The following is a 13,356-nucleotide window of genomic DNA, read 5'->3' as shown; positions in this document are numbered from 1 at the left end:
GGTCTTGGGAGAAGATGATTGTACCTTCCATCTACTCTGTTACCATCTTGGATCTCAGATCCTTGCTTTTTATCATGTTGAATATTTCTTGACAATTCCTTTTGGACTACAAAGTTTTGGTTGAGGAATCAGCTGACAAGTCTCACGGAGGCTCTCTTATAGGTAACTAACTGCTTTTCTCTTGCTGCTTTTGAGATTCTCTCTTTAGCATTTTAATTATGATGTGTCTTGGTGTGGGCCTCTTTGGGTTCATCTTGTTTAGGACTCTTGGCGCTTCCCGGATTGTATGTGTATTTCCTTTGCTAGATTAGAGAATTTTCCTGCTGTTTTTTTTCCTTCAGATAGGTTTTAAATCCCTTGTTCTTTCTCTTCTCTTTCTGGTAGCCCTATGATGCAAATGATGTTACACTTGATATTGTCCTAGAGGTTCTTTAAATTATCCTAATTTTTAAGTATTTTTTTCTGGCCCTGGATGGGTAGCTCAGTTTGTTAGAGTACATCTTGATTCGCCAAGGTTGCAGGTTTGAGCCCCAGTCAGGGCACATACAAGTATCAACCAATGTAGGTATGAATAAGTGAAACAGCAAATTGATGTTTCTCTCTTTCTCTCTCTCTCTCTCTCTAAAAATCAATAAATTAAAAAACTTATTACTATTTTTTCTTTTGCTATTTAGAATAGGTATTTCCCACTATCTTGTCTTTCAAATCACTGATTCAGTCCTCTGTTTCATCTAATCTGTTATTGATTCCATCTAATGTGTTTTGGTTTTTTTCAGTTCAGTTAGTATATTTTTCATTTCTGTCTGGTTCTTTTTTACAGTTTCTATCTTTTTATGTAAGTTTCACTGAGTTCATCTATTCTTCCCCTACATTCATTGAGTATCTTTTTAAGCATTGTTTTTAACTCTGTATCTGGTAGATTGCTTGCCTCCATTTCATTTTTTTTCTTTTTCTGGAATTTTATCCTGTTCTTTCATTGTGGACATGTTTCTTTGTGTCATCATTTTGGCCTCCCTGTGATTGTTTCCATATATTGGGTAGATCTGCTATGTTTCCAAGTCTTGGCAGAGTGGCCTTGTGTAGTAGGTACCCTATGTGGCAGGGGTCTCCAACCCCCACACTGTAGACTGGTACCAGTCTGTAGCCTGTTAGGAACCAGGCTGCACAGCAGGGCTTGAATGGTGGCGAGTGAGTGAAGAAGCTTTGTTCGTATTACTGACTGAGCTCTGCCTCCTGCTCCCTACCCCACCCCAGTCTGTGGAAAAATTGTCTTCTATGAAACTAGTCCCTCGTGCCAAAAAGGCTGGGGACCGCTGCCCTTGGGTCCAGTAGTAGAAGCTTCCTGGTCACCTAAGTCAGGTGCTCCAAGAGTGTCCCTTGTGTGGGTTGTGGGTACCCTCCTATTGTTATTGAGCCTGGTGGCTGTTGGCACAACTGTTGATGGATTGACCTTCAAGCTAACTGAGTGTGAAGACTAGTTATGACTACAGCCAATGAGCTGTTGTGTGGGCCTGACCCCATGGAGTAGGATTCTATTTAGCAGGGTTCTGGTGCCTGCTGAGCTCGTCTTTTGTATGTGTCATTTGTGGAGCTAATTGGGTGGTGCTATGGTGTGGGCTGAAGCTGGCCATTGCGTGTGCTCGTTCTAGGACCTCTTAGGAGGAGCTCAGTGCAGGCCCAGTTCAAGTGTTACCTGTGCTTGGCCTAGAGCCACCTAATAGGAGCTACAAAGTGATCTGTGGTTAGTAGCTGCTTGTGCTGGCCTTAAAGATGCCTGGGAGAGGCTATGCTGTGAACCAAGACTGGTTGCCATTAGTGCTGGGCTTGGGGTCACTTAGCGAGAGGTCCAAGGCATGCCAAGGCCAGCCACTGCTTGTTTGGAGTTTGTGGACATTTGAGAGATTTTAGGAAGGTCTGCAGTGTAGGCCAAGGCTGGCCACTTGTGTAGAACTGTTGTTAAAGAAGATTTGGTCCAGGTCTGTGAGTTGGGTGGGGCTGGGTCTCAGGGAATCACCAGGGTAGGGTGAGTGGTGTTGATTAGGTTAATGGAGGTTCAGGTTTGATGCATGCCTGCACGTGCTGGCTGTTTGGAGCGGAGGGCTCAACAAATAAACAATGGCTCCTGGCATCTCTTCTGTTCAGGAGAGAGCTGACCCCTCCCCCGCAATCCCCCCGCCCCCGCCCCAATCCTTGCCCTAAAGTCAGACAATCCAGTTATTCCATATGTCCCTGGCACTTTTTTAGCTGCTGTCCCTCTGCAAGACCTTAGGGTGAATGTTTGTGAGTGAGTCTATGCTTCGGCCCTTTAAGAGGAGGCCTGGGTCTGCAGCAACCCTCTGTGTCACCAGGATTAAATCCCCATTGATTTTCATAGCAAGATGTTGTGGGGACTCCTTTGCCCAGCACTAGTGCTCTGGGCTGGGGAGCCCAATGTGGTGGTGTGTCCCCTCAATGCTAAGTGGGGGCCTCTGCAGCTGAGGTATCCCTCCCAATTCCTTACCACCACCACATGTGGGTGTGGGGCTAGCTCATTTCAAGTCTCTGCCCCTTCTATCAGTCTTGAAGTGGCTTCTTCTTTATATCCTTTGTTATAGAAATTCTGTTCAGTTAGTCTTCAGGTAGTTCTCAAGGGTAGTTGTTTAATAATTATAATTTTGATGTGATTATGGGTGAAGGTGAAGTATTTTCCTACTCACCCATCTTGACTGGAAGTCTGTAGTATTTTTTTCAATCCTCTCCAAACTATTGTGAAATAGATGCTAAAATAATACCTATTTTATAGCTGAAGAACTGAGATCCAGAGAGGTTAACGAATTTCCTCAAGGTCACTACTTGAGTCACACAGCTAATAAATTTTGGAGGCAGGATTCGAACCTAGTTAATCTGGCTCCAAAGCCTGTGCTCTGAACAGACAAACTGTTTGGGAGACCCAGAAAAAACTGTGACTAGTTTTTATAGGGATTGTAAAAATCCTGAGCTGAGCTGTACCTAAAGGAGTAGTAGAATCTCAGATAAAAGATGAGTGAGCTTGAATGGTATTTTAAACACAAGGAAAAGCAAAGAGCAAAGGTAAAGTACAGAATTCACTTTGATCGTAAAGGAGCCTGCAGCAGTTCTGAGTGGGGAATGGTGGGGTGGGAAAACAGATAAAACTTGAGAAGCTGAAAAGGGTTGGGGCCAGGTTGCAAAGGAATTTGAGTCCTCTCCTCTGGGAGTTTAGGCTTACCAAAGAATTTATAATTCCTGGTGCTTGGAAGTTATCAAAAGAAAATTTCTGGAAAAAAGAAAAACTGTTATTAATGTTGGTGTGAAGTGGAAGGGTAGACTATTTGATACCTACTTTGGTTTCCACATACAGCTTTTATTGAAATGTGGTCTCAGGGTTCACAGTTGGGGTGGGCCTGGCAGAGCTTAAATCCTATTACACTACCTCATTGTATCTTGCCTCTTTTTTTAACTTAAATGTTAGCTCAATGTTATAATACTAACTTAATTAAGAATACACATAAATTAAGGCATTTTACTATTATTTTGAAAAATAAGGTTAAAGATCATATATGGGTATATAATTTCGTAAAAGCAGATTATTGCATAAAATAAATATATTAGTATAAATATAACTAGTAATTTTTTACATATACTATTTTGAATGAATTTTAGAAGGAAAAAAATACCACCAGGGTTGACTCTTTTTTTTCTCATAGAGCCCCTATAAGTTCTCACAGGACACTTGATTTCTGCAGAAAGTCTGGGAATGTGTACATTTCTTAAGCAGACTATTGCATTGAAATGATATAAATATTTTAGCATTTTTCTTACATGTACATTTTTTTAAATTTATTGGTTTTAGACAGAGAGAAGAAGGGAGAGACAGATAAGTCAATTTGTTGTCCCAGTTATTTATGCATTCATCTGTTGATTCTCATATGTGCCTTGACCAGGGATTGAACCCCCAGACTTGGCAGATCATGATGACTCTAACTAACTGAGCTACCTAGCCAAGGACATATATACTTTAAGTAAATTTTTTATGAAAAGAAACCACTGGTACTTTTTTTTTTTTTTAATTTTTTGCAAGCCACAAACATTGGTATATACTGAAGTTTGGAAAGACAACTAATTTTGGAGATTGAAAACCCTGGATTTGTTTCTCAAATTCACCACTTTTAACTGGCTGTGTGAGCCAATCATAAGATAGGTCCAGTAACTTGACCATCTGGGAAATAGGAATAATAAGTATTTTATAAAGCTGTGAGAGTGAGAATGTTTTCATTGGACACGTAGAGTTGCATCATAAAAATGTCCAACTTTCACTCTGGCTGGTGTGGCTCAGTGAATTGAGCACTGGCCTGTGAATCAAAAGGTTGCCAGTTTGATTCCCAATCAGGGCACATGGCTGGGTTGCTGACTAGGTCCCCAGTAGGTGGCACTTGAGAAGCAATCACACATTGATGTTTCTCTCCTCCTTCTTTCTCCCTCCCTCCCCTCTCTCTAAAAATAAATAAGTTAAGAAAGTCTTTTAAAAAAGTGTCCCACTCCCATAGATCAAACTACATATTTAGTAGATCAAACCAAAATATTCAAAACTATAATTTTCGCAAGGGAAAGTGGTGGGGGGTAGGCAGAGACAAATGTATTTGAAAAAATAAATAAATTAATTTAAAAAAAAACAACCAAAAAACAAAACTATAATTTTCTCACTTTAACTCTGAAGTTAGTTTTCACAGCCACAATTCTGTTCTCACTCATTCTTAATCTTTTGAAAGCGATTTGAAAAGCAGCATGTTATTGTTTATATGCTTTTGTCATTTAGAACGAGGAAATTAATACTTGAGTACATACTATGTACTAGACTGTAATCTAGGCTCCTCCACATATTTATGACAGTTTATTCTCCTCAGAACCCGTGAAGCAGGAGTGATTTTCCAGAAAAACAAAACAACAAAACACCTGAGGCTCAGAAATGAACTCCTAAATGGAAAAGTCCACTAAAAAGCCTTGGTCCAACTGTAAGACCCTTACTCTTTTTATTCATAATGCCAGGCTGCTCTATTTAAAATGCCAAAAGCATGAAATTATTTTAAAAATAAAAATAAGTGAAAATGAATTTCATCCTTAAGAATTCTTTTTAAAATGCTACAAGAACTATGGGAATAACTGAAGGTACCCTTGGGTGGCACAAAACCACAGTTGTGAACTGCTACCTAAGCTTTAGGCACCACTGTAATTTTAGCTCGCCTTACTTTTTATTTGGCCACAAAGAAATCCAGCTTCCTGGAGCCAGGTTCCATTTGGATTGTAGCTTTCTGGCTCCCGATGTGGGTTTGTGGTTTTCAACTGCCTGCGCTTTAAATAGAAAGGACTGGAAGGTCTTAGTGGAATAGAGCGGGGGGTGGGGGGGGACCCCCCCGCAGGGGAGGGGGAGGGGCGGGGGCGTGGCGTGCGGAAAGCACTACTGGGCATCCTGTAGTTCAAAACTTTGACCAGCAGGTGTCTCTGCAGGCAAGGGAGAAGGTTCCTTTTGACCGAGGTGGAAGATGGATTTTCTAGTTGAATTGAGGAAAATTGTGACAGTACTGAAACAAAGCTACGTGCAGAAATTAATCCCAATTGTACAAATTTTTCTTAGCCAAAAGCTAGTAGAAAACCTCAGCAAACCCCAATCTTAATGCAAGGAAGCTCCTGTAAAGCAGTCTCTTTGCCGTCTTCCAAAACATGGGACGCTGTTTGAAGATGAGCCCTTCAAACTGAGAGGCTGTTCCCAAGGCAGGTTTAGCAGAGGTGATGGGTCTTTAGCCAGGAGAGATGTGAGAATGAAGGGAAAAGAGGAAATTAACGGTTCTGTAGGTTCTGAACCGGGGAATGAAGAACTTCCATTTGAGGTGGACGTCGAAGTGTGCCTTTATTTTTTATGGAGTTATAAATTCTAGAATTTTATATACACTTGTATATTCAAGCAAAATAAAAGGATCCAAATATGCCAAAATATCAATTAATATTTGTTGAGTATCAGACTTTTCATTTAGGAGAAAGAGAGTATAAGAAAAAAATTTTTTTGTTCGTGTAAATATTTGGGAGTCGATCACAGGGTAACTGAGTATATGTTACCTTAGGAGCATATACTTTTGTGAAGTAAAGTTTCCCTGGATGAATTTTTTTGTCTTCTGAATGTGTTTTCTCATTGATTTTCATTATAAAACCAGAGGTATATTTGCCCAGGGAAAACATTGATCCCAAATGATAATATAGTCACATCTAAGAATGCAGAAAATCTTTCAGAAAAACATACTTAAAGATGTTTTGGATGATTTAAAGGGTAATGATGTCCTAGAAAATGTGAAAAGCAGTAAGGGAAATTTTTGTTTTGTGTAATAGCCTGAAAGATTCCATTAAAAAGAAAAATGTGGGCAAACTGAACAGAGAATCTTTGACTAAAGCTTAGTTAGCTTCTTTTTAGCCCCCTCCTCAAGATATTTTATAGCAGGAGACTATGTACTTATTTTGACTGCTCTGGCCTGTTTCTGGTTACTGAGGGGAAGTATTTGGATATGACGAGGTTGGTCTGGGATAGGAGGAAGAAAGGCAACAGCCACACAGCTGAGCTGGTAATGCCAAATGCAGTACCAAGAAAGAAAAAACACATTAAGCTCACCTGGAGAACCAGGGCACATTGAGTGTTCGGACAAAGTCTGTGTGATGGCAGAATTTATAACTGGCTAATGACTTCCTTGTTTGGGAATAAGTGGCATGTAAACATTCTATGATGTTGCCTTTTGGCATACAGGATTGCTGAGTATGCTTCTGTATCAACTGAATGTTCCTATAATGTTAGCTTGGTCCTGCTCTGTCCTGCTCTCAAGAACTCTCAAAGCCTTTTATTTCCTTGTGTCTAAACTGAGCTCAGTTGCTCTGGGCTTCTGGAGGAACAACTTTTCCTATTAGCTCCTACTTTGAGAGGGTTCCAGTGAGGAAAGATCTCAGGCTCCAGAGGTAAGTAAGCTTTGTTTGCATACTAGTTCTACCACTTTCTAGTTCTAGTTCTAATTTGGCCAATTATCTTAATCCCTCTGTGCCTCATTTTCCTTATCTGCAAAATGGGGATAATGACAGAATTTGTCTCATAGGGTTGAGGATTGAGTTCATGTCTGTAAACTGCTTAGCATGAAGCCGGGCAAATTGTTATTATTGACTTTGAGTTCCTCCCTAAACCCGAGTCCTTGGTACTCAATAAATCCTTATCAAATATATACATCTACACTGTTTTCCTTATTCTCTGATAGTTTTTGTTCTTCAATGCCCTCCTCAATTTTCTATAATCTTCTCACCAAAGAGAACTCTTCAGGGAGATCTCCAGAATGTCTTTGTCCTAGTCTCAATAGGACATTCCATCTACTGGCCTCAATACATATAGGCAGGGAGCATAAACGATATAACACACAACATACTCGTTCTGGTCATTATTAGCGGCAAGTGTGATGTGCCTCTTCTCTTTGAAGGTTAGACCACTGCTACATTTTCTAGTTTCTCTCTAGAGGCTTTTTTGTTTTCGACACTTTCCAGAGAGCAGGAGAAGTTGTCGTGCTTGATGTTCCAATAATCTCTATGAGTGGATGAGAAGCTATAAAGTCAGTATGAGAATGGTGTCAGTGGTGCTCCTGCATCCAGAGTAAAAGATATTTTTCCTTGCCTTGGGGCCCAGAACCAAAGTTAGTGTACAGTCCCTGCTAAAGGCAGGTGAATGGGGTCATGAATGGTAAGAGAAGCTGGCCACATCATTTATCGGGGATTGATTAATCTCAACCAATAATAGGGTTTAACTAATGCAAGAAACTGAGGTTTACTTCATCCTTATCCTTATTTGCTAGTAAAGGAGCCAATTAGTGTTAATTGTGTTGGCAATTTGGAACAGCAACCAGGGAATTGATCCAAGACAATTGCATAATGACCTCTTTGTCCCATTCTAGTCCCAGCCATTACTCATAGTCAGATGGAATCAGAGCGCTTGTAAATATCTTGTGGTCAGAGAGAGTAAATATGCACTCTCCTTCTCACACATTTACAGTGACTTGGTTGTCAGTTTTTAATATTGTACATGCAGTGACCTGATGATACAGTCGTGACAAGTGTGGATGGACCAGGACTGGACTGAAGGGATACATTTTAGCACAGAAATGTTCACAATCTTTCCTCTTCCCCCCAACCCCTATCTTGTTACCAATTCCCACCCAAAGCAGCTAATTTACTTAATAAACGGAAGGGGAGAAAGAGATGGGGGAAACTTGGGAGCGAGTGAGGGGCTCTGGAGGGTGTGGAATGTCAGGTAACAGAGAAGCGTAAAATAAAGATAAATTTGATCGCGTAAAATAAAGATAAATTTGATCATCTTCAATGTCCTTGAAGAGTCTCTAGTAAGGATGGAATTTTTATTTTATTATTTATTTTGCCTAACAGACCGTACATCTTTAACTGTGATGTGGCTCACCGGACAATGTGCACCACTGCTCCCTCAGGGTTACACAAGTGACAGAAATAGGACAATCACGTAGTTACAGAATTGTTCAGAGACGAGGTGGGAGGAAGGAAAATGACGTATCTTCTCTGGCCCTCACCCACCCAATAACTGGTATCTGTGTTTCTCGTTTCCCCGCCCGCGAACACGCAAATCCTAGTTTCTCCACTCCCCTATTTTGGTGACAATTAAGTTGGTTGTACCGGGTGAGTTGACTTTTGTAAGAGGAAGGAATTTTACTGAAGAATTCTGCTGCCTCGTTACCAACTTTTATAGTTGCTTCAATACTGTAGCTATTCCTGCCTTGGGGCCTCAAGGGCTAAAGTGGAACAAGGGCTGGTATTTTTGATGAGGCAATATTTTGTTTTAAGGGAAGCTGGGGTTTGCTGAACTGGTATAGAGGTCACACTAGGGATCACTTTCGCGATTCCAGAGATGCTGGCTTTGGGTCGGGCTTAAAGCACGTCCGACTGGGAAACGCTGCAGCGGTTTGGAACTAACTGGCACACTTGCGGTGCCCGGACTAATCCCCGGAGGAGGGCACTCAGGAGCCAGCGCCAGAGGAACTGGGTCCAAGCGGGAAGGTCGAGCTAGCGGGTGAGGTCACGGTTGCCATGGCTCTGGGCAGTGACGCGCGTCGGCACGTGACGAGCGGTTGCCATGACGCTGGGCCCCGGCGGCGCGGGCGCTGCGGCCCAGGCGGTGCGGGCGCTCCGCCCCCGGAGTGACGTCATCGCCCCCTCCTCCCGCCCCCGCCCTCTCCCCCTCCTCCCCGCCGGCTCCCCGCGGTCCCGGAGGTTTCACTGCACAACAAGATGGCGGCGGCGGCGGCGAGCGGAGCTGGCGGGGCTGCTGGGGCCGGAGCGGGAGGAGCCGGGCCGGCGGGCCGCCTGCTGCCTCTTCCCGCCCCGGGACCCCCGGCTGCCCCCGCTGCTGTGGCCCCGGCGGCTAGCTCGCCGCGTCCCCCAGCTCCGGCCTCCCGCGGGCCGGTGCCTGCCCGCATCGGCTACTACGAGATCGACCGCACCATCGGCAAGGGCAACTTCGCCGTGGTCAAGCGGGCCACGCACCTCGTCACCAAGGCCAAGGTAGTGGCGCGGAGAGACAGGGCGGCTGCGGGGTTGCGCAATCGGGGACCGAGCAGCCCGGGTCCGCGGTCCAACTGTAGCGGGGGCAGGAAGGACCCGCGACACCGAGGCTGAGGGGTCGGCGCAGCGAGCGGAGCTAGGGACATTGGAGAGCCTTGGGGACGGGGAGAACGGTTACGGGGGTTGTCGGGGGAAGTGAGGAGACGGTGAGAAGGTAGGAGACACCGAGGGACCCGAGAGAGGGAAACTCCACGGCGAGGAGGCGCGAGGGGTCGGGCATTATGCACCGGGACCTGGGGAACTGAGGAGCTGGGAATGGGGAAGGGGGTTCCCAGCGCTGTACCAAGTGTGTAGAAGAGATGATAGGAAAGAGGTTTGGAACTCTGACGGAACCATGAGACTACGCTAAGACGACTCTGGAATCAGCAATTAGCAAATCCTAAGGGAATGAGGTCAGGGCCATAGGAAATGTGGACCAGGAGGATGGGGGAAGACAAGGGTAAATCGGACGGCTGGGGCATGTTTTAGGGGTGTGTGGTGAGTACAGGGTACTGGGAGATAGGAGGGATCTGGTACCTTATGATAGAGATACCAGTCAACATTGGATCGTTTAGTACTGATAGATGATAGGAATGGTAAGAGTGAGGGCAGTCAAGATCACTGAAGGAGGAGACGAAGAAAATGGGGAAACGTTGCTTTTCTGCAGGAATGGGCTCAGGGAACATAGTAAGAGGGGCAGGTTTATGGTGGCATAGATAATCAGGGTTAAACACTTTGGGAGAGCTGGGTTGTTAATTTTAGTTGTTCGAGGTTCTGGAATTGTGGGCTTTGTAGAACCCAGGGTGGGCTGTCGGTGGTTAGGGCAAAGGCTGATGATTGAAGAGGTCTATGAGGAATCCTGACACTGGAAGGTTACACTCATTGGGCCCTTTGGTTCTCATGGGATTTGTGGAGTTGTTGTAATGAAGTTTGCCAAGGTCAGTTAGGAAGCCATGCATGTGTATATATAAATTTTTACATGTAAAATTCTTTTTGGAGGAAATAGGGGTAGCACTTTTCTGTAGCCTTTTTCATTGGGAGTATTGAAATCTAAGACATCAGGTAGAATCGTTTGGTTTCAGTTGGACCCATAAAGCCCATTTGTACTACGGATTTTTTTCTTTGTTCAATCTCTTAATTGAATGAACACTTTCAATGTAGATATGCACCATATTTAAAACTGCAGTTTGTTTCCCTCAGCCTGAATAATGAAGAGCCCTCACAGCTACTGCTGCTGCTTCCTATAAAAGCCACATCAATTCCCCTCACCTCCTCAGCCTAGCCTCTGGTTGTCACCACCTACCTTGTTTTTGCTCTTATGGCAGTCGTTTGTTTTCAGAACCAGGGACTTATCAAGGCCTTCTGTCCTGCTCACTTACAATCTGAAGTTCCTTTTCTCCTTTCTGTCAGAGACTACAAGGGGCCCTTGTAGTGTGTGGCAGGGTGGATGCCTGTGGAAAATTGGTCAGTTTCACTTTCTCTGGGGAGGGGGTACTCTTCAGCCTGTCAGTTTTTATCAGAGGTCCTCAATTCTGCAGGTCTTAGCTGCAGAAGATAACAAGGTCCAAGGTTCCCCATGTTACCATCTACTCCAACCCTGAGGAGGAGTAGATGGAGTCAAGACTCTGGTGCATCTCCACCTTCTCACCTCCCAACCTCACAAAGTGTTTCCAATTTTGTTTACTGTTAGCCAAACCAAAATTATGTTTACAAACAACTCTAATTGTTGGAGCCTTGTTCCTTGTTTCAGAGTTTACTTTTGTGCCCCTGCCCCCCGAAAGCAATCACATTGCATTCCTGTGATTATTTTGCTCTGACCTTGGGGGATGGACTCCATGAACTTAATTGGTTGCCTGGTTTATGGTATATATGACTTAAAGAATTTTCCAATTTCCAGCCCGTGGATACACCAAAATATTGATAAAAACATTTGTGAATGTTTATCGAAATGTAATTGCGAACAGTTGGTTTTTGGCTTTATATATAAAAGACATTTCTGTCTTAAGTAGTCAGCAAAGCCAGTGGCTAATTATGGCTGGTCTGCCCATTTTCTAATTTTCCTATGTATGTGTGTTTCTTAGTTTTTCTCTGAGGCCTTGGTATCCTTTAGGATTGCAGCATTTTAAATATCGGCTTGCTTATAATCGGGTACCACTGTTTATGTTGGTTTTAACTTTGATCATTTGTGGTGTGGAGTTATGCAATTCTTATGTATGGAAATATTCAAAATCTTGAATGAGACTGAAATGGATGGCTTGGACAATGAGTTCAATGAGTTGCATGTGTAATGGGACCATACCAGCACTCATTTGTATTTCTGTAGCAGTGTACAATTTCCTAATTACAGTTACAAGCACCCTATCTTTTGCTGCTTAAATTACTCTGAGGACATGAGTGAAGCTTAATTCACAAGGAGTTGTCATGTGCTCTGAGTGAACGATGAGCATATTTTGGCCTGCCCCATGCTTAATCTGAATCCACTTTGGAAGGGTTTCTCAAATGCACTGCCTAGCTTAGATGTGCCTAACAGCTGTTGACCTACAGTATGGTGGCCTTATTTTTTTAATAAGGCCATGGCTTGGTTATATAATGGCTAGGAAGGTGCCTAGGTTACCAGCAATTGCAGAAGCTGATGCTTCAGTCATTCAGGTAGATTTTTCTTCCCATGCACTGCAGTGTTTATCTTACTTCTGCAATCAGGTCACTTGGAACCAAAGAGAGCTATTTTTTTTTTCCATCTCTTTTCAGAATGTATTATTTTTTTGTTATATCCTTTAAAGGTATATGATTTCATCTTTCTCCTTTTATCCCTACAGGACACTGAATGGTCTGGGTTTTTCTTATAACCATATATAACAGTCAGACTCAGGTAATTCAGATGATATTTGTGTTGGCTGAAGGAAGTTAGGTATTAGGTGTTTCTGAATATCAAAGAAATATTTATGATTACCCTTTCTTATATGTACTGCCCATTCCAAGGACTAAGAGGCTAAAGTAAACTTAATTTATTGACTAAGCTATTGCACTTCATCCAACAATAAGTGGTAAAACTGGCCCTTTCCCAGAATCCGTTAACTCTCAAACCTCCTAGACAAGGACCCTGGTATGAATAAAATCAGTAGAGAAAAGGAAATATTTTCACATTTGGTTGTTGGTGACTTTTGCAGCATGGCATTCATGAGCTCAGAGTTAATGTTGGCAGCACTGCAGTGCTTAGAGCATCACTGCAGAACAGTTAGCAGGAGAGAATATTCATCTCTGACATACCTTGGTCAGCTCTGTCTGTCTCTATCCTGCAATCTGTAATTGTTATTTTTTGGGCGGTGGGGTGGGGGGAGCCTTAGTCTGAGATTCTTTGGCTGTATTCTTTGGCAGGACACTATGAAGTATTAAAGCAATTAAAAAAAAAAAGGGTTTTCTGTTCTCAAATGCTTGTAGTCTGTTGCCTGTGCCTAATTATACTTTCACTGGTTGGATAGATAAGAACAAAGATGAGATAATATTTTGTATATATTTTTTTAAGTATACATGACTATAAAAGCCATTGTTTAAATAGTTTAAAAAATTTTTAAATTTATTGATTTTTAGAGAGAGGAAGGGGGAGAGAGAGAGAAAGAGAAAGAGAAAGAAAGAAACATTGAAGTGAGAGAGAACCCTCGATTGGTTGCCTCAGGTTCATGCCCCGACTGGGAATTGAACCTGCAACTTTTTGGTACACGG

The 13,356-nt window shown here is 42.9% G+C and overlaps 1 protein-coding gene across 7 annotated transcripts in view; it reads left to right on the top strand.

Annotated features, from left to right (window-relative positions):
* Positions 1-9,288: 9,288 nt before the first annotated feature.
* Positions 9,289-13,356, top strand: part of SIK3 (SIK family kinase 3) — a 272,649-nt gene continuing 268,581 nt past the window's right edge. For all 7 annotated transcript variants that reach the window (XR_008530770.1, XM_054592296.1, XM_054592294.1 and 4 more), the window contains exon 1: positions 9,289-9,597. Coding sequence is in view for 6 of the 7 variants with exons in the window: in XM_054592296.1 (XP_054448271.1) it covers positions 9,325-9,597 (273 nt within the window). In the remaining variant the exon portion in view is untranslated. The remainder of the gene's footprint in view (positions 9,598-13,356) is intronic.

This window comes from Pteronotus mesoamericanus, unplaced genomic scaffold (assembly GCF_021234165.1).
Source record: "Pteronotus mesoamericanus isolate MK-2021 breed Mesoamerican mustached bat unplaced genomic scaffold, CSHL_Meso_final scaffold_36, whole genome shotgun sequence".
In the NCBI taxonomy this organism is placed as follows: Eukaryota; Metazoa; Chordata; class Mammalia; order Chiroptera; family Mormoopidae; genus Pteronotus; species Pteronotus mesoamericanus.
The sequence above is the reverse complement of the archived record's forward strand: the minus strand, read 5'-3'. Positions and strand labels throughout refer to the sequence as shown.